The 18,866-nt window shown below is 47.7% G+C and overlaps 1 protein-coding gene across 2 annotated transcripts in view; it reads right to left on the bottom strand.

Moving 5' to 3' along the window:
• Positions 1–5,274: 5,274 nt before the first annotated feature.
• eme1 (essential meiotic structure-specific endonuclease 1) overlaps positions 5,275–18,866 on the bottom strand; it is a 32,217-nt gene continuing 18,625 nt past the window's right edge. Inside the window, exons 4-9 of one of the 2 annotated variants that reach the window (XM_072483249.1) lie at positions 17,756–17,845; positions 15,268–15,389; positions 14,244–14,361; positions 13,269–13,384; positions 12,270–12,459; positions 5,275–5,954 (exon numbers count right to left, since the gene is read on the bottom strand). In XM_072483249.1, coding sequence (XP_072339350.1) covers positions 5,787–5,954; positions 12,270–12,459; positions 13,269–13,384; positions 14,244–14,361; positions 15,268–15,389; positions 17,756–17,845 — 804 coding nt within the window. In that variant the 3' untranslated portion in view covers positions 5,275–5,786. The remainder of the gene's footprint in view (positions 5,955–12,269; positions 12,460–13,268; positions 13,385–14,243; positions 14,362–15,267; positions 15,390–17,755; positions 17,846–18,866) is intronic. The other variant, XM_072483250.1, reaches the window with a different exon arrangement.

Here is an 18,866-nt window from a genome sequence, read left to right as displayed (position 1 = left end):
ACCTCAAGAGTGTACTGCCAAAATTCCACCAGCACATCTCCTGTCCCACCAGGGGCGACAATACTCTTGACCACTGCCACTCAAAAATCAAGGGTGCCTACCGTTCCATCCACTGACCGCACTTTGGGAAATCAGACCATAAGATGGTGCTCCTTCTCCCGGCATACAAGCAGAAAATCAAACGGGAGAATCCAGCTAAGAAGGTTGTGCAGTGCTGGTCCGAGGAAACAGAAGAGCTCTTACGTGACTGCTTAGAGACAGTGGACTGGTCCATATTTAAGAACTCAGCGACCAACTTAAATGAGTATGCCACCACCATCACAGACTTCATCAGCAAATGTGTGGACGACTGCGTGCCAAAGAAAGCAGTACGTACGTTCCCCAACCGGAAACCATGGCTCAATCACGAGATTGACTCCCTACTGAAGGACAGATCTGAGGCTTTCAAGTCAGACGACCCTGACCTATTCAAGAAATCCAGGTACGACCTCCGCAAAGCCACCCGAGATGCCAAGAGAGAATATCAAACCAAGCTAGAGTCACAGACAGACTCTCGGCGATTGTGGCAAGGACTAAACAACATTAGGGGCTACAAAGCGAAGCTGAGCAGTATCTCCGGCGGCAGCGCACCCCTCCCTGATGAACTCAATGCATTCTATGCTCGGTTCGAGCAGGTAACCAACAATCCGCTGTCGAGTGCCCCTGCAGCTCACAACTCACCCATACCCACCATCACAGCTTCCGAAGTCAGATCGGCCTTCCTGAAAGTGAACCCTCGGAAGGCGATGGGCCTGGAGGGGATCCCTGGTCGTACACTCAGATCCTGCGCGGACCAGCTGGCAGAGGTATTCGGGACATCTTTAAATCTTTAACCTGTCCCTAGTCCACTCCGAGGTCCCCACCTGCTTCAAGAAGACCATCATTATACCGGTGCCAAAGAACCAGGCAACGTGCCTCAATGACTACCGTCTGGTGGCCCTGACTTCAGTCGTAATGAGAGAGATGGATCATGAAGTGCATCACCTCCATACTCCCAGAACACCTTGATCCACTGCAATTCGCATACCATCGCAACCGGTCCACAGCAGACGCCATTTCCCTGGCCCTACACTCATCACTAGAGCATCGCAACAACAAGGACTCCGACATCAGACTCCTATTTATTGACTACAGCTCCGCCTTCAACACCGTGGGTGCGATTCTCCGCTCCCGCGCCGGTTGGGTAAATCGCCTGGGTCGCCAAATTTTCCCGCGACGCCGGTCCGACTCCGTCCCGCTATTCTCCCAAGCGGCGAGAACGGCCCCGTCGAGTTCCGCGCGGCGCAGGCCGGAGAATCGCCCAAGACACCCAAAATGGCGATTCTCCGGCACCCCTGCTATTCTCAGGCCCGGATGGGCCGAGCGGCCAGCCCAAAACGGCGGGTTCCCCCCGGTGCCGTCCACACCTGGTCGCTGCCGGCGGGAACAGCGCGGGAACGCTGGGGGGGGGGGGTCTCAAATGGGGTGTGGCCCGCGATCGGTGCCCACCGATCGTCGGGCCGTCCTCTCTGAAGGAGGACCTCCTTTCGTCCGCAGCCCCGCAAGATCCGTCTGACATCTTCTTACGGGGCGGACTCGGAGAGGACGGCAACCACGCATGCGTGGGTGACGCCAGTTATACAGCGCCGGCCGCGTCATGTATGCGGCACCTCCTTTACGCGGCGCCAAGGCCTGGCGCGCATAAATGATGCGGCGCCGCTCCTAGCACATTATCGGGCCCTGAATCAGTCCGGATAGGGGCCATTTCGCGCCGTCGTGAACCTCGACGGCGTTCACACTCTGCCTCCATTTCGGAGAATCCCGCCCCATAATCCCAGCCAAGCTCATATCAAAGCTCCAAAACATAGGACTTGGCTCCCCACTCTGCAACTGGATCCTCGATTTTCTGACCAACAGACCACAATCAGTAAGAATGAACAACACCCACTCCACAATAGTCCTCAATACTGGGGCCCCGCAAGGCTGCGTACTTAGCCCCCTACTCTACTCCCTGTACACACACAACTGCGTGGCAAAATTTGGTTCCAACTCCATCTACAGGTTTGCTGACGATACGACCATAGTGGGCCGGATCTCAAATAACGATGAGTCAGAATGCAGGAGGGAGATAGAGTGGAGTGGGGTGGTGCAGATAGTGGAGTGGAGCAGCGACAACAATCTCTCCCTCAATGCCAGCTAAACTAAAGAGCTGGTCATTGACTTCAGGAAGCAAAGTACTGTATACACCGCTGTCAGCATCAACGGGGCCAAGGTGGAGATGGTTAGCAGTTTCAAATTCCTAGGGGTGCACATCTCCAAAGATCTGTCCTGGTCCACCCACGTCGACGCTCCCACCAAGAAAGCACAACAGTGTCTATACTTCCTCAGGAAACTAAGGAAATTTGGCATGTCCACATTAACCCGTACCAACTTTTACAGATGCACCATAGAAAGCATCCTATCTGGCTGCATCACAGCCTGGTATGGCAACTGCTCGGCCCAGGACCGCAAGAAACTTCAGAGAGTCGTGAACAGCACCCAGTCCATCACACGAACCTGCCTCCCATCCATTGACTCCATTTACACCTCCCGCTGCCTGGGGAAAGCGGGCAACATAATCAAAGACCCCTCCCACCCGGCTTACTCACTCTTCCAACTTCTTCCATCGGGCAGGAGATACAGAAGTCTGAGAACACGCACAAACAGACTCAAACACAGCTTCTTCCCCGCTGTTACCAGACTCCTAAATGATCCTCTTATGGACTGACCTCATTAACACACCCTGTATGCTTCATCTGATGCCGGTGCTTATGTAGTTACATTGTATACCTTGTGTTGCCCTATGTACTTAATGATCTGTTGAGCTGCTCGCAGAAAAATACTTTTTACTGTACCTCGGTACATGTGACAATAAACAAATCCATTCCAATCCTGGTATAGAAGAGGCTTATGCTGTTCACCATTGGCACATAGCTGGCAATGAGGAAAATAACGTAGGTATGTCCTGCTCACAAAAAGGACAAATTCAAATGGTTCAAATTAACACCCCATCAATCAACATTCTATCAGCCATCAGCAAAATGATGGAATATGCCATTGAAAGGCTGTGCTTACTTAACAGTAACCTGCTCACTGCACTCAATTTGGATTCTGTCAGGGCCACTCGGCTCCAGATCCCATTACAGCCTTTGTCCAAACATGGTTAAAAGGAGCTGAAGCCCAGAGGGTAAGTGAGAGTTACTGCCCTTGAAATCAAGGCAGCATTCGACCCTGTGTGGCACCAAGGAGCCCTTGCAAAATTGAAGTAAACAGGAATCAGGGGAAATCTTTTCATTGGTTGGAACTGTATTTAACACAAACAAAGATGGTTGTGATTGTTGGAGGTCAAATCACCTCCGCTCCAAGGACATTGGTGCTCAAAATCAGCAGTGTGTATAATCTACAAGATGTACAACAAATTTGCCACGGACTTTTCAACAGCACCTTCCAAACCTGTAACACCTATCACCTTGAAGGGCAAAGGCTGCAGATGGCTCTGAACACCACCACAATATCCCCAATCACAATGCATCCTGCTCTGTAACTATATCACCATTCTGGTAGCTGTCACTGGGTCAAAATCCTGGATCTCTCCCCCTATCAGCTTTGGGGTGTACCGAGAATGGTTCAAGGAGGCAGTTCAGTGACATCATAAGGGCAAAAAAGGATCTGGGCGGCAGTGGTTAGCACTGTTGCCTCACGTCACTGAGGACCGGGGTTTGATCCCAGCCCCAGGTCACTGTCCATGTGGAGTTTGTACATTCGCCCCTGTCTGCGTGGGTCTCACCCCCAATACCCAAAGATGTGCAGGTTAGATGGATTGGCCACGCTAAATTGCCCCTCAATTAGAAGAAAAATGAATTGGGTAATTTAAATGTATCAAAAAAACCTCTTCTCCAAGGACGCTGTCAGATCCGCTGAGTTTATATTCTATAGTGAGAAGTCTTACAATAGTCCTGGCTTGAGACAATTCACCTCTTAAACCTGTGATTATCCCTCTCCCCAGTCGTTGTCTGGACCTGTAAAGACTTTCTTACCTGCAAAACCTCACATTCAAAGTACCGTTTTGCATCATTGACTTTGTCTCTATATGTGTTTCTGGAACCCACCTCTTCATTCACCTGAGGAAGGAGCTGTGCTCCGAAAGCTAATGATTCTAAACAAACCTGTTGGACTTTAACCTGGTGTTGTAAGACTTCTTACTGTGCCCTCCCCAGTCCAACGCCGGCATCTCCACATCATGTATATTCTATAAGGCATTTGGACAGATACATGGATTGGAAAGGTTTAGAGGGATATGGGCCAAATGCAGGCAAATAGGGTTATCTTAGATGGGCTTTTTGGCTGGCATGGACCAGTTTGGGCTGAAGGGCCTGTCTCTGTGCCGTAGATTCTAATAAATGCAAGTCTTGCCACTGACGTCTATATCCCATGAACGAATAAAAAAAGGAAATAAAGCTTTATTCTGTATTTAGCCCATGCGGCATCTAATGTATAAGCGTTCGGTGGAAAACTGCAGAAAGACCTTAACTCTGATCTAACCCATGCTAAACTTGATACAGTGGGAACATTTGTGGTGTGTAAAGAGAGGTGGTTATGGATGTGATTGAGTAATGAAACGTCACATTTGTCGGATCAGAGGCAGAACTGATAGGGGATAATTTTATTTAGAGCCTCGGTATATGATTATGATAAGTTTAGATAAGGTAGACAAAGAAAGGCTGTTCCGAGGACCCGGGTTCGAATTCTGGCCCTGTGTCACTGTCCGTGTGGAGTTTGCACATTCTCCGCGGGTTTCACCCCCACAACCCAAAGATGTGCAGGTTAGGTGGATTGGCCACGCTAAATTGCACGTTAATTGGAAAAAAAAATAATTAGGTACTCTAAAATTATTTAAAAAAGAAAGGCTGTTCCCACTAACTGATGTTACTAAGACTAGGGGACAAAGATTTAAGATTTTGGGCAAGCGATGCATGTGGAATTTAGCAACACTTTTTTAATGCAGCGAGTGGTAATGACCTGGAACTCTCAGTCCACAATGATGGTGGAAGCAGAGACAATCAATGATAGCAAAAGGTAACTGGATGGCTACTTGAGAAAAAACCTGTAGGGCTACAGGCATAGAGCAGAAGAATGGGACAGACTGGATTGCTCTAGATAGTATGTCCTTGATGGTTGAATGGCCTCTTTGTGCTGCATATCTCTATGACTCGGTGAAATGATCATGAAGTTTATTGCAGAAAATGATCAAAAGCTTTAGACCAGCACATTTACAATTAATCACTCTCTTTTTAAAAAAATCTATTTTTTTATCCTGAATGTGATGAAGATACACCACAGATTTTTAAAATTTTAATTTCTTCTCCTCTTCTTCCTTGACAACTGACTCTTGCTGGCTTCAGTTCATAACTGTCCCAGCAACTCACCCAGAAAAGCATTCTTTATAATTGGAGACTGACAAGTAAAAGCAAAGTGGAATTGTAGATCTACTATCAATGTTTTGAGACTACCGCTGCCATGGTGGTAACTTAAGCTGCAGTAATTGTTTTTTTATATCCTACTACCATGAAACTACAAACTGCTTCTCAAGACCATTGTTCTGCCACTAGCTTACTTAGTAGTCAGTCATTATAGGGAAGAGAAATGCTGAGGCTCTATGGAAAGGAATCAAAAAGCTACATGATTCCAGGCGTTTCTGCCGAAGATCCTGGGGAATAGACACTATTCTGTTACTCAAGAAAAAATTCAGATTCCGTAGAAGTCATCAGCAAATAGACCCGTTTTGACAGCTCTGGTCCAATCCTTCGTGTTGTTGAGATTGCTCCTTCTCCACGTCGAACAGGGATGTCAGCAAGCAGATTCTCCTTCTCTCGTTCAGAACTGCACATTTGATATGCCTAATCAGAGGAAAAAAAGACTAGCTAATACATGTATTGTATAAATATTTCACCCATTCACAACATAAAGATTCAACTTCAGTAATATTGTTGCCTCAGATGCATTCTACAGGAAAATATACAAATATTACTAAAGAGTGAACACACCAGCTTGTATATACAGTATGTGGTACCTTTAATCATCTTTCTCAGAAACACCGTAAAGCATTTCGTGGAGAATGAACAGGAATGTGAAATTCTGACACTGTGCCCACTTGAATTGTGAAAAAAACACCCAGCAGCACAAATATACATGGCATCCATCAAACCTGGTTGGTGTCGGGAAGTGAACATTTTAAGTTGCATAATGTTGGATTTCTTACTGGTGGATATAGGTCTGTCACTACATAACACTGAAGTGGGTACAGCTCTGTTAGTGTTCTTGTCTGGAACCCACCATCATTATTTATCAAGCTCTGTGCATTTACGTTTATGTATTTGGTGCACCTTGTTTCACTTTTATTTATTTTTTTAAAAATATGTTTATTAAGAATTTTTAAACAAAATTTTCAACCATACAAACAACCCCCCCCCACCCCCCGTAACACAAAAGAAGGGAAGCTCGCATAGCAAGACATGAACATGGCAAGTCAATATGCTACCGAACTTTGTACATTGGATTCCTCCCGTACATATCAGTTTTCCGGATCATTCATGTATTTTCTTGCTCAAATGCCCCCCAGAAACCCCCCCTCCCCCCCAAAGAAAGATATCCCCCCCTCCCCCCTGGGTTGTTGCTGCTGTCCGAACTTCATCTAACGCTCCGCGAGATAGTCTAGGAACGATTGCCACCGCCTGTAGAACCCTTGCGCAGACCCTCTCAAGGCAAACTTTATCCTCTCCAACTTGATACACCCAGCCATATCATTTATCCAGGCTTCCACGCTGGGGGGCTTCGCCTCTTTCCACATTACCAAGATCCTTCGCCGGGCTACTAGGGACGCAAAGGCCAGAATGCCGGCCTCTTTCGACTCCTGCACTCCCGGCTCGTCTGCTACTCCAAATATTGCTAGCCCCCAGCTTGGCTTGACACGGACTTTCACCACCTTAGATACTGTTCTCGCAACCCCCCTCCAGAACCCCTCCAGTGCCGGGCATGACCAAAACATATGGACATGGTTCGCCAGGCTTCCGGAGCACCTCCCACATCTGTCCTCCACCCCAAAGAACCTACTCGGCCTCGCCCCCCTCATATGCGCTCTGTGAACAACCTTAAATTGTATCAGGCACACGAGGAAGAGGAATTAACCCTACTTAGAGCATCAGCCCACAGACCCTCCTCAATCTCCTCCCCCAGCTCCTCTTCCCATTTACCCTTCAGTTCCTCTACCAAAGCCCCCCCCTCTTCTTTCATCTCCTGGTATATCGCCGACACCTTGCCCTCTCCGACCCATATGCCCAAAATCACCCTGTCTTGAATCCCCTGTGCCGGGAGCAGCGGGAATTCCCTCACCTGCCGCCTCACAAATGCCCTCACTTGCATGTACCTGAAAGCGTTTCCCGGGGGTAGCCCAAACTTCTCCTCCAGCGCCCCTAAGCTCGCAAACGTCCCATCAATGAACAGGTCCCCCATTCTTCTAATCCCTGCCCTATGCCAGCTCTGAAACTCCCCGTCCATCCTTCCTGGGACAAACCGATGGTTGTCTCTGATCGGGGACCACACCGAGGCTCCCATCGCACCCCTGTGCCGTCTCCACTGCCCCCAGATCTTTAGCGTTGCCGCCACCACCGGGCTCGTGGTGTACCTTGTCGGCGAGAGCGGCAGCGGTGCCGTCACCAGTGCCCCCAGGCTCGTTCCTTTGCAGGACGCCATCTTCAGCCTCTTCCATGCCGCCCCCTCTCCCTCCATCACCCACTTACGGATCATCGCCACGTTGGCTGCCCAATAGTAGCCACCCAGATTCGGCAACGCCAGCCCTCCTCTATCCCTACTACACTCCAGGAACCTCCTCCTTACCCTCGGGGTCTTACTCGCCCACACAAAGCCCATAATGCTCCCGCCTACCCTCTTAAAAAAGGCCTTGGTGATCATAATTGGAAGGCATTGAAATACAAAAAGAAACCTCGGAAGGACCACCATTTTAATCGACTGTACCCTGCCCGCTAGCGAGAGTGGCAACATGTCCCACCGTTTAAAGTCCTCCTCCATCTGCTCCACCAGCCTCGTCAAGTTAAGTTTGTGCAGGACCCCCCAGCTCCTAGCTACCTGGATCCCCAAGTATCGAAAGCTCCTAACCGCCTTCCTCAGCGGTAGGTCGTCTATCCCTCTTCCCTGATCCCCCGGATGCACCACAAAGAGCTCGCTCTACCCTACATTGAGCTTATAGCCCGAGAAGTCCCCAAACTCCCTTAGGATCTGCATGACCTCCACCATCCCCTCCACTGGGTCCGCCACATACAGCAACAGGGCGTCTGCATACTGCAACACTCGATGCTCCTCTCCCCCTCGGACCACCACCCTCCATTTCCCAGATCCCTTAATGCCATGGCCAAAGGTTCAATTGCTAGTGCAAACAACAAGGGGGACAGGGGGCACCCCTGCCTCGTCCCTCGATACAGCCGAAAATAGACCGACCTCCGCCGAATCGTAGCCACACTCGCCACCGGGGCTCTATATAGGAGTTTAACCCAACTGATAAACCCCTCTCCAAACCCAAACCGCCGCAACACTTACCAGAGATATTCCCACTCTACTCGGTCAAAGGCCTTCTCCGCGTCCATAGCTGCCACCATCTCCGCCTCACCCTCCACCGATGGCATCATTATCACATTTAGGAGCCTTCGCACATTGGTATTTAGCTGCCTACCCTTTACGAATCCCATCTGGTCCTCGCGAATCACCCCCGGGACACAGTCCTCAATCCTCATAGCCAACATTTTTGCCAGCAACTTAGCATCTACGTTGAGGAGCGAGATCGGTCTATACGACCCGCATTGCAGTGGGTCCTTATCCCGCTTCAGGATCAACGAGATCGTCGCCTCCGACATTGTCGGGGGCAGGGTTCCCCCCCCTCCCTTGCTTCATTGAAGGTCCTTACCAGCAACGGGGCTAACAGGTCTACATACTTCCTATAGAACTCCATCGGGAACCCATCCGGCCCCGGGGCCTTCCCTGCCTGCATGCTCCCCAGTCCTTTAACAAGCTCCTCCACCCCAATTGGCGCCCCCAAACCAGCCACCTCCTGCTCCTCCACCCTCGGGAACCTCAGTTGGTCCAAGAATCGTCGCATCCCCTCTTTTCACCCTGGGGGCTGGGACCTATACAGCTCCTCGTAAAAGGCCTTGAATGCCTCACTCACTTTCACCGCACTCCGCACCGTAGTTCCCCTGCCATCCTTGACTCCACCTATTTCTCTCGCTGTCATCCTCTTACAGAGCTGATGTGCCAGCATCCGACTCGCCTTCTCCCCATATTCATACATCGCCCCGTGTCTTCCTCCACTGTGCCTCTGCCTTCCCTGTGGTCAACAGGTCGAACTCCGTCTGGAGACTTCGTCTCTCCCCGAGTAGTCCCTCATCAGGGGCCTCTGCATATCTCCTGTCCACCCTTAAAATCTCCCCCACTAACCTCTCCCTTTCCCTGCCCTCTCTCTTCTCCCTCTGAGCCCTGATGGAGATGAACTCTCCCCTGACCAGCGCCTTCAGCGCCTCCCATACTACTCCCACCTGCACCTCCCCGTTGTCCTTGGCCTCCAGGTACCTTTCGATGCACCCCCGCACCCTCCCACACACTTCCCCGTCTGCCAGCAGTCCCACATCCAGTCGCCACAACGGGCGTTGGTCCCTCTCCTCCCCCAGCTCTAGCTCCATCCAATGCGGGGCGTGGTCTGAAATGGCTATGGCCCAATACTCCGTTCCCTCCACTTTCAGGATCAATGCCCTGCCCAGAACAAAAAAATCTATCCGGGAGTAGGCCTTATGTACATGGGAGAATAAAGAAAATTCTCTGGTCAAAGGCCTGGCAAATCTCCACGATCTACTCCCCCCATCTGATCCATAAACACCCTGAGCACCTTGGCTGCAGCCGGCCTCTTCCCCGTCCTAGATCTGGAACGATCTAATGCTGGGTCCAACACCGTGTTGAAATCCCCACCCATTATCAAGCTCCCTACCTCCAAGTCTGGAATACGCCCCAACATCCGTTTCATGAATCCAGCATCGTCCCAGTTCGGGGCGTATACATTTACCAATACCACCCTCGTCCCCTGCAACCTACCGCTCACCATCACGCATCGGCCTCCATTGTCCGCTACTATGTTCTTGGCCTCAAACGACACCCGCTTCCCCACCAGTATTGCCACCCCTCTATTCTTCACATCCAGCCCCGAATGGAACACCTGTCCTACCCATCCCTTCCTTAACCTGACCTGATCTGCCACCTTCAGATGTGTCTCCTGAAGCATGACCACATCTGCCCTCAGTCCCTTCAAGTGCGCGAACACTCGGGCCCTCTTAACCGGCCCGTTTAGGCCTCTCACATTCCACGTGATCAGCCGGATTGGGGGGGCTACTACCCCCCACCCCCCCCCGACTAGCCATCTCCTATCTTAGGCCAGTCCCGTGCCCGCGTCTCCCGCACCCTCCAGACGGGGAACCCCCGCCCCGACCACCTCTTCCATTTTCAGTTCCCCCTCGGCCAGCCCTGCCCCCGATGGCCCAGCCCCTGTTGCGGCCTTATCCCAGTTCCCCCATCCCAGAGTCTCACCTCCCTCCAGCACCGACGCCCACATTCCCCACTATCTCATCAAAAGAAAAAAGAACTCTTCCCCCATCACCATCCATCATCCCACCTGTGAAACATTATTTACCCATATTTACAACCCTGTATACAGTCAACATCTCCCCCACAACCACAGCCCCTCAGTTGGAGTCCAATTTTTCCGTTTGGATAAAGGTCCAAGCCTGTTCTGGTGTTTCGAAATAGTGGTGTCGATCCGGATAAGTGATCCACAGTTGCGCAGGCTGCAGCATTCCGAATCTCACTCTTTTTTTATGTAGCACCGGCTTGGCCCGGTTGAAGCCAGCTCTCCTCTTTGCCACCTCCGCACTCGTCCTGGTAGACTCGGATCACCGCATTCTCCCATCTACTGCTACGCACCTTCTTGGCCCATCTCAGGACACTCTCTTTGTCCGCGAAGTGATGGAACCTCGCCACTATTGCCCTTGGCGGCTCGCCAGCCTTGGGTCTCCTCGCCAGGACCCGGTGAGCCCCTTCTAGCTCCAGGGGGCTCGGAGAGACCGCCGCACCCATCAGCGAATGGAGCATCGTGCTCACATACTCCCCGGCATCAGCCCCCTCCACTCCTTCGGGGAGACCCAGAATCCAGAGATTCTTCCCCCTCGACCTGTTCTCCAGGACCTCGAGTCTCTCGGCCCACCTCTTGTGCACCGCCTCGTGCGCCTCCATCTTTACCGCCAGGCCCAGGATCTCGTCCTCGTTCTCATTAGTTTTATCCCTCACCTCACGGAGCTCCACCGCCTGGGCCTCCTTCAGCCCCTCGATCGCCAACAGCATTGGCACCAGCACCTCCTTTTTAAGCTCCTCCACGCAGCGCCTGAGGTACTCCTGCTGGTCCGGCCCCCATGCTGCTCGATCTCCGTCCTCCACCATCTTGTTTTTTCCCCCTCGTTTTTGCCGCTGCTCCAGAGCCTCTTTCACCGTTGCTCCACCGCTAATCCCCGCCATACGACGTAAGGGGGGACCTTACTTCACCTTCCCACACGGGATTCAATCAAAACATTTCCGTTGGGGCTCCTCCGAAGAGCCCAAAAGTCCGTTATAGCGGGAGCTGCCGAAATGTGCGGCTTAGCTCCGCATCGCCGCAACCGGAAGTCCTTGTTTCATTTTTATAATGCTACATCTTCATTTCCATCCCCATTAGGTGAACTTTCCCAACAGCAATAGAAACGGCCTTAAGTGAGCATTGATCGAGGGTCTGAGGTGCAACCTGTCTGATCTGTATAGATCCCACCTCTCCCTGAACCAGTCTCAATATTCCTTGAATCTAAAGCCCTCCCTTCCGCATCAGCTCTATCCACAGATGCTGCTAGACATGCTGAGTTTTCTCAGCACTTTCCATTTTTATTTCAGATCTCAAACATCTGCAGCATTTGCTTTTATATTATTGCCTCAGTCGGTCCATGGGGAAACGCCTACCTCTCACACACTCGCCAGAATACACAATGTTTATCCTTACGTCCCATCTCCCACCTTCCAACCAATTACAATTAACAACAATACTGTTTCACTGAAAAGGAAATCACAGTAATTTGTACCTGAGTAAGTAACCATGGTGATTGATAGGCAGACACTATGGCATTTGCCATCTCAGAGCTAACTCTGTTTAATTGCTGGATCTGTTTCTTCCAAATGCTCAGGAGACCTTTCCCCGAACGATCTGCCTTCGCCCCTCTGGACCCGTCACTCTCCAAGTAGACTGAGAATCCCTTGTTCTCCCGTCCTCTCCTGGCAAGACATATTTCATCAACACTCTGTTGTACTAACTTGTCTATTAATTCAACCATGTATAAACCACCTGAAAAAATGGTGTCACTTGTTCTCCTGATCAATGTGCAAAACAGACTGTTCTATAAGCAAAATTATTTTTAGATTTTTAGTGTACACAGAAAATGCTTAAAATACAGTTGGTCATCAGCATCGGGTTTTTTGCCTCCAATCAAATGCTCAAATAACTGCTGTATCTCCAGTATTGTCATCTCTGATCTACTTTGGTTTAAAGAGGAAGGTTTGTATTTATATAGCACCTTTCACAGCCTCAGAATAGCTCAGCCACTGAACATCTTTTAAAAGACAGACAGTTTAAGGGTGGGAGTCCCATTTGGGTGACTGGAAGTGGGGGGTGGTCAGTCTGTACAATTGTGACCCAAACTCTAGAAGTGCTTGCTTTCACAGGGGCTTTTCACAGTAACTTCATTGAAGCCTACTCGTGACAATAAGCGATTTTCATTTCATTTCATTCATTTCAATCCGTCTAACTTTTTCTGGGTAACTAAAATAATAATAATCTTTATTCGTGTCACAAGCAGACTTACATTAACAGTGCAATTAAGTTATTGTGAAAATCCCCCAGTCGCTACACTCAAGCTCCTCTTCGGTTACATTGATGGAGAATTCACCTATCAAGCACGTCTTTCGGGACTTGTGGGAGGAAACCAGATCACCTGGAGGAAGACACTATTGGTGTAGCCCAGTTGGAATTTGACTGATGCCACACAATTTATTTAAAACACAAATTTTTGTTCCTCAGCACCTACTTGAACGGGGCCTCAGCCACAGCTTTGGTGAACATGCTGATATAATCTGCAAACTCCTTCCAAGTCTCCAATAATTGGAGTTGAGCCCTGACGAACAGCTGCAAGTGCACTAGAGCCTGAGGCAAGGAGGAAAAGCAAATAAGTAAGAATCTACACAACAATGATTTTCAATCAAACTAAACGATATACAATGGAATTGCATTAAAACACATTGTTTCTCCTCTCCTGAAGGATATTTATTTCAAGGCAAAAACGTTTTAGGCAACTGGTCTAGACTGGTAGGCTACTGATTGCAGCAAAACTAATGATGGAGACCAATGCTTTGCTAACCCAATTGAAATACATGCATACTGTTCAAATTGGTCACTCGATAGAAGTTTAGTGGGCCTGACTACTTTTTTTAACACAACAATTGTTCCTTGATCTCCAGTGAGCTAGCTAATCTCAGCAAGGAGGAACACTACAAATGGTTAGAGTCAGTGAAATAATTAAGCTGTCCCTCTCACTATCCCATTTCAAATGTGCCTGGGAGGACAACAATAACCTCCATTATACAACAGATTTAAGATAAAACATCTCAAGAACAGAACCAGACTCAGTAAAGATGCACTCCATGGTCAAAAACCTACATGCCATCACCAGTAAGGTGCTGAAGGGAAATAAACATCCATATAAAACTGGAAGATTAGCAGAAAACACAAGACACTGGAAACACAAAAGCAGCTCAGGTAGCATCTGTGTCGAGATAACAAAGTTCAAGGGCGAAGAGCACATACCTATTACTAACTCCCCTGTGCTCTCCACAGATGCTGCCTGACCTATGATTGTTTGCTGAATTTTCTGTTTTCGTTTGCCTTTCAACAACCAGTCTTTTGCTTCCCAATGATATAATTTTGTGTAACCTCTGCTGAGCTCCTACGTAGATACTTCGTGAATTCAAAGTTGCACTGTATCCTGAAGCCAGTGAAAACTCACTAATTCCACATCTGCTCGTGATATCAGAGGCACATGCTGATCACAGCCTTTTGCCTTTCTATGCTTGTCTTGTTCTTCACTAGATGATGGCTTCTGTGACCTCTGCTTCTTCTGTGGGCTGCAGAAACAAACCAGAAAATGACATTTATTTTGACTTTCCATTTCTTCTTCTCTAGCTAAATGCTTCTTGTATCTCATCCAATTCCAAACATGTATCCCTAGCAATTATTAGCAAATTATTTGATCTTCAATAATATCACAGCTAAATCCTGTCGTATTGCACCCAGCATCCAGCCAAGTATAGTTCCCAGCAGAGATCACAGAATAATGGTCAGTAGTTTTGCTTCTTTCTAGCCCAGGGATGCTGAGACCAACAATCAGGCCACAGTTGCTAGCCTAGCTAAAATCAATTAAGATCTTCTGGCGTGTATCATGTTACAAAATAGATGGTCTAAGTGAATCCTTGGGTGCAGAGCAGTAGGATATATTTAAACAAAGGGGAGTGCAGGTCATTTTCTGGGTTTTCCTTCCTTTTTCTAATACAATTGTTACTAGATGACAACACAATACATTTTACACTCATACAAGGTTACGTATGTGTTAGATCCTGGGGTTGTGAACAGCCCTGGGTATTGATTCCAGCTACTGGCAGTGCCACGAGTGCACACTCCTGCAGTATTTGATGGGTTTTGGTTTTACGACAGTTCCGCTGTTTCAGTGCAGAAGAGCTTGCATGGATTGCCTTTGAAGTCAGCCACTGATAGCGGGCCAATAAGCAGCGGATTTCATGGACTATCTCCTGATTCAGCCTCAGAGTAGACAGCATTTTCTTAAAAACTGGGTTACTTTTTTAATCATACTTCAAGTCCCACGAGCCACACTAACTGGATCTACTCACAAACATAACCATTTTCCTCATTTTGAGCACATGGCACTGAGCTGCAGAACTGCTTTAGCTGCTGCTTTAGGGTAGTAAAATAAACATTAAGCCACCACTTCAAAAAAGATTCAGTACAGTTCTCACCTGAAGTACTTTTCCAATCCTACAACAATGAAACATGGAACACTGTTCGCACTTTTCTGAAGAATATCAAGAGCAAAGCTTTGTAATGTTATCTGGCCTTCAGTAGCAGCACCTTGCACTTCCTGGGTGGGAAATTATAGGAAAGCGTTTGTACTTAATTACTGTTACAATCAGGACTGCTAATTGTTTATCAGTTGGGGGCACAATTTTATTCAGGCGGTGGAACTCATTGGGGACATATAGTAATACACACATTTATATAATAATAATATGTATTGTCACAAGTAGGCTTACATTAACACTGCAATGAAGTTACTGTGAAAACCCCCTAGTCGCCACATTCCGGCGCCTGTTCAGGTACACTGAAACTGTCCCCTACCAATCTAAACGGCAGTTCCCCTAGTCGCCTCTCCTGACCCCTCGCCTGGACCGCAAACATCTCGTTCTTCCCCATATTAAGCTTATACCCTGAAAACCGGCCGAATTCCCCTAACATTCCCATGATTTCTTCCATCCCCTCAATTGGATCTGAAACATACAGGAGCAGGTCATCCGCATAAAGCGAGACTCTGTGCGACTGTATTGCACTCTTGCTCGAGCGCAACGCGGTTGGTAAATCGCGCCAGTTGTTTCTTTACACAGAATTCCAGGAACTTTAATGGCATTTTACGGAACATATTCTACCTGAGATCAGAAACTAATAGCAGTGCCTATAATGTAAAACAGGGTAACTATTCTTTCCCATCAAATTCCACTTTTATCACATTAGACTATGGGATTTCTGGAAAATGTATTTAATAAGTCTTTGTGTTTTTCTGGTCTTAGTGCATCAAAGGGAGCGAATATAGTTTAGATATTTCCCTCCGAAGAGGACTAAATCCTGAACATGCTGTTGCTGCAAGTGTTGAACTGCGACCTTGCCTGACAAGAGGCTAAGAACACGTTTCCTTTCTCATTACCCAGGCAAAGGAGTGCTTTTACCAGAACGTGCCAGATGATGATATACCACCCAACTGTCCAATCTTCAGGCATGAGCCTAGCCAAAAAGTGTCAACAGGCTGCTCAACCACGCACGGCATCAGTTAACCCAATCTTCACTTGGTGTTCACATGTGTTCTTTACTAGGAGTCGCTAGTTATAGATCAGGAGCCAGTACAACAGTTGCTATTTTTTCCTGCTTCCTAGCCTTAGAGACCTTATGTTCCAACAGAAATCAACCAGAGTGGGAATTAAACCCAAGATCCTGTATTCTCACTGGCCAATCTAGAAACTTTCTGCCAGCCCTGTTAGCCAGAAATCACAGTTGAATCTGGTAGAAAAAGACTAAATCCAACCAACATTATTTTAATTGAAAAAATGATTTTGGGGTCTCCTGTTTAAAACAGAAATGACTAAGAAACTGATTCTAAACATTAAAAAATGAATTCTAGAAAAACGGCAACAATCTAACAATGGAAAATATTTGAGTGCTGACTTTGGCCATTGTGTGTCAGAAGGCTGATTTTTAACGTATATAAAGAACAAAACGGCACAGGCCCTTCGGCCTCCAAACCTGCACCGATTATTGATGCCTGTCTAAACTAAAACCTTCTGCACTTCCAGGGTCCATATCCCTCTATTCCCATCCTATTCATGTCTTTGTCAAATTGCCTCTTAAACATTCCTATTGTATCTGCTGCCACCAACTCCCCTGGCAGCACGTTCCAGGCACTCACCATCCTCTGTGTAAAAGGATTTGCCTCGCACATCTCCTCTAAACTTTCCCCCTCACACCTTAAACTTATTTTCCAATGTAATTGACTTTTCCTCCCTGGGAAAAAGCGTCTTGACTATCCATTCTGTCCGAGTCACTCATAATTTTATAAACCTTTATCAGGTCGCCGCTCAACCTCCATCATTCCAGTGAAAAGAATCCGAGTTTATCCAACTTCCCCTCATAGCTAATACACTCCAGACCAGGCAACATCCTGGTAAACCTCACCTGTACCCTCTCCAAAAAATCCATATCCTTCTGGTAGTGCGGCGACTAGAATTGTACATAATATTCCAAATGTGGCCTAACTAAGGTTATGCACAGCTGCAGCACGACTTGCCAATTTTTATATTCAATGCCCCGACCGATGAAGGCAAACATGGTGTATGCCTTCTTGACTACCGTCTCCACCTGCATTGCCACTTTCAGTGATCTGTGCACCTCTACGTCTTTGTCTGTCAATACTCATAAGGGTTCTGCCATTTACTGTATAATTCCCACCTGCAGCAGACCTTCCAAAATGCATTACCTCACATTTGTCCGGATTAAACCCCACCTGCCATTTCTCTGCCCAAGTCTCCAACCAATCAATATCCTACTGCATTACAATCCTCTTTACTATCCGTAACTCCACCAATCTTCCCGTCGTCTGCAAGCTTACTAATCAGACTAGCTACATTTCCTCCAAATCATTTATATATGCTACGAACAACAAAGGTCCCTGCGGAATGTTACCTGCTTGTAGTTGTGAACCATAGAAACAAACTCCTCCAGTGGAATGTAGATCAGAACATGAAGCTCATTCACCCAGTCATTCGTTTCATTCTGTTAAGATAATTTCCAGGACACATTTTACTGTCAAAGTATAAAAACAAGTTACAGAATTGAATAGTCTGGCTGGTGTGACCAATGTACAGGCTGTAAATACATACCAACTGCTCAACTGAGGTTTTTATTCTAAATTATTGAGAAACCAAGGTAAAGTGTCGAAGCCTAAGGGCAAGACATCAGCAAGGTTCTAATGCAAAAAAAGGCCAAGTAAAACAAATGATTGTAAGAAGAGAAGACAAGACAGTAGAGATCTCATATTCTGAGGGAAAATTGGGGTTACATCAATAGAAAAAGTTGGATGGAGATGTGAGGAGCCCAAATGGGAGTGATGCTAGGACAGGGAAAAAAAAGTTCAGTCAAGAAGCAATCCCAGGTCACTGAATATTTATGGGGGTCTTGGTAGCATCTGAGAGCAGTGACGGGGGCTACTAGACCCGGTGACCCAGCAAGGTTAGACATCTGTTTTGTTTTAGATGGTGAAATTTCTGCAAGACAAACATGAATACACAGGATTTTGAGTAGATGTGAAGGGTAATGCTGAACGACGGATCACAGATTAACTGAAGGGGCAGAGGTAAAGGATGCCTTAAATTGGGACCTTTCCCAAAAGGGTCTGATGATGAGCAGGATCCCTCTGAGATAGATATGTGCTGGACTCCACCTTCTGTTTATGTCACTTGGAAATAGCAGTTCTACAATCAGCATCTTTAGCAAAGAAAATTGATTAACCTAGCATCCGGAGATATAGGGGAACGATCTACAGAGAAAATGGATCCAATACACTTGAAAGTAGATAATAGGTGTTTGGTAGTACAGAGCTTGGGTGTATTGTTGAAAAAGAGACATTGCTGTTGAAGCTTTTCATCTTGCACTTTTCAGGACATTTTCGCAAGAACACCAATAGTAAAAGGGAACAACAATTTATATTGCATGAGAAGAGAGTACTGATTGGTTGGCAAGTGGAATCTGATCGGTAGTGGCAATGCAGTGGAGTGCCTGTTTGGTCGATAAAGGT

The sequence above is a fragment of the Scyliorhinus torazame genome, chromosome 18, assembly GCF_047496885.1.
Source record: "Scyliorhinus torazame isolate Kashiwa2021f chromosome 18, sScyTor2.1, whole genome shotgun sequence".
In the NCBI taxonomy this organism is placed as follows: Eukaryota; Metazoa; Chordata; class Chondrichthyes; order Carcharhiniformes; family Scyliorhinidae; genus Scyliorhinus; species Scyliorhinus torazame.
The sequence above is the reverse complement of the archived record's forward strand: the minus strand, read 5'-3'. Positions and strand labels throughout refer to the sequence as shown.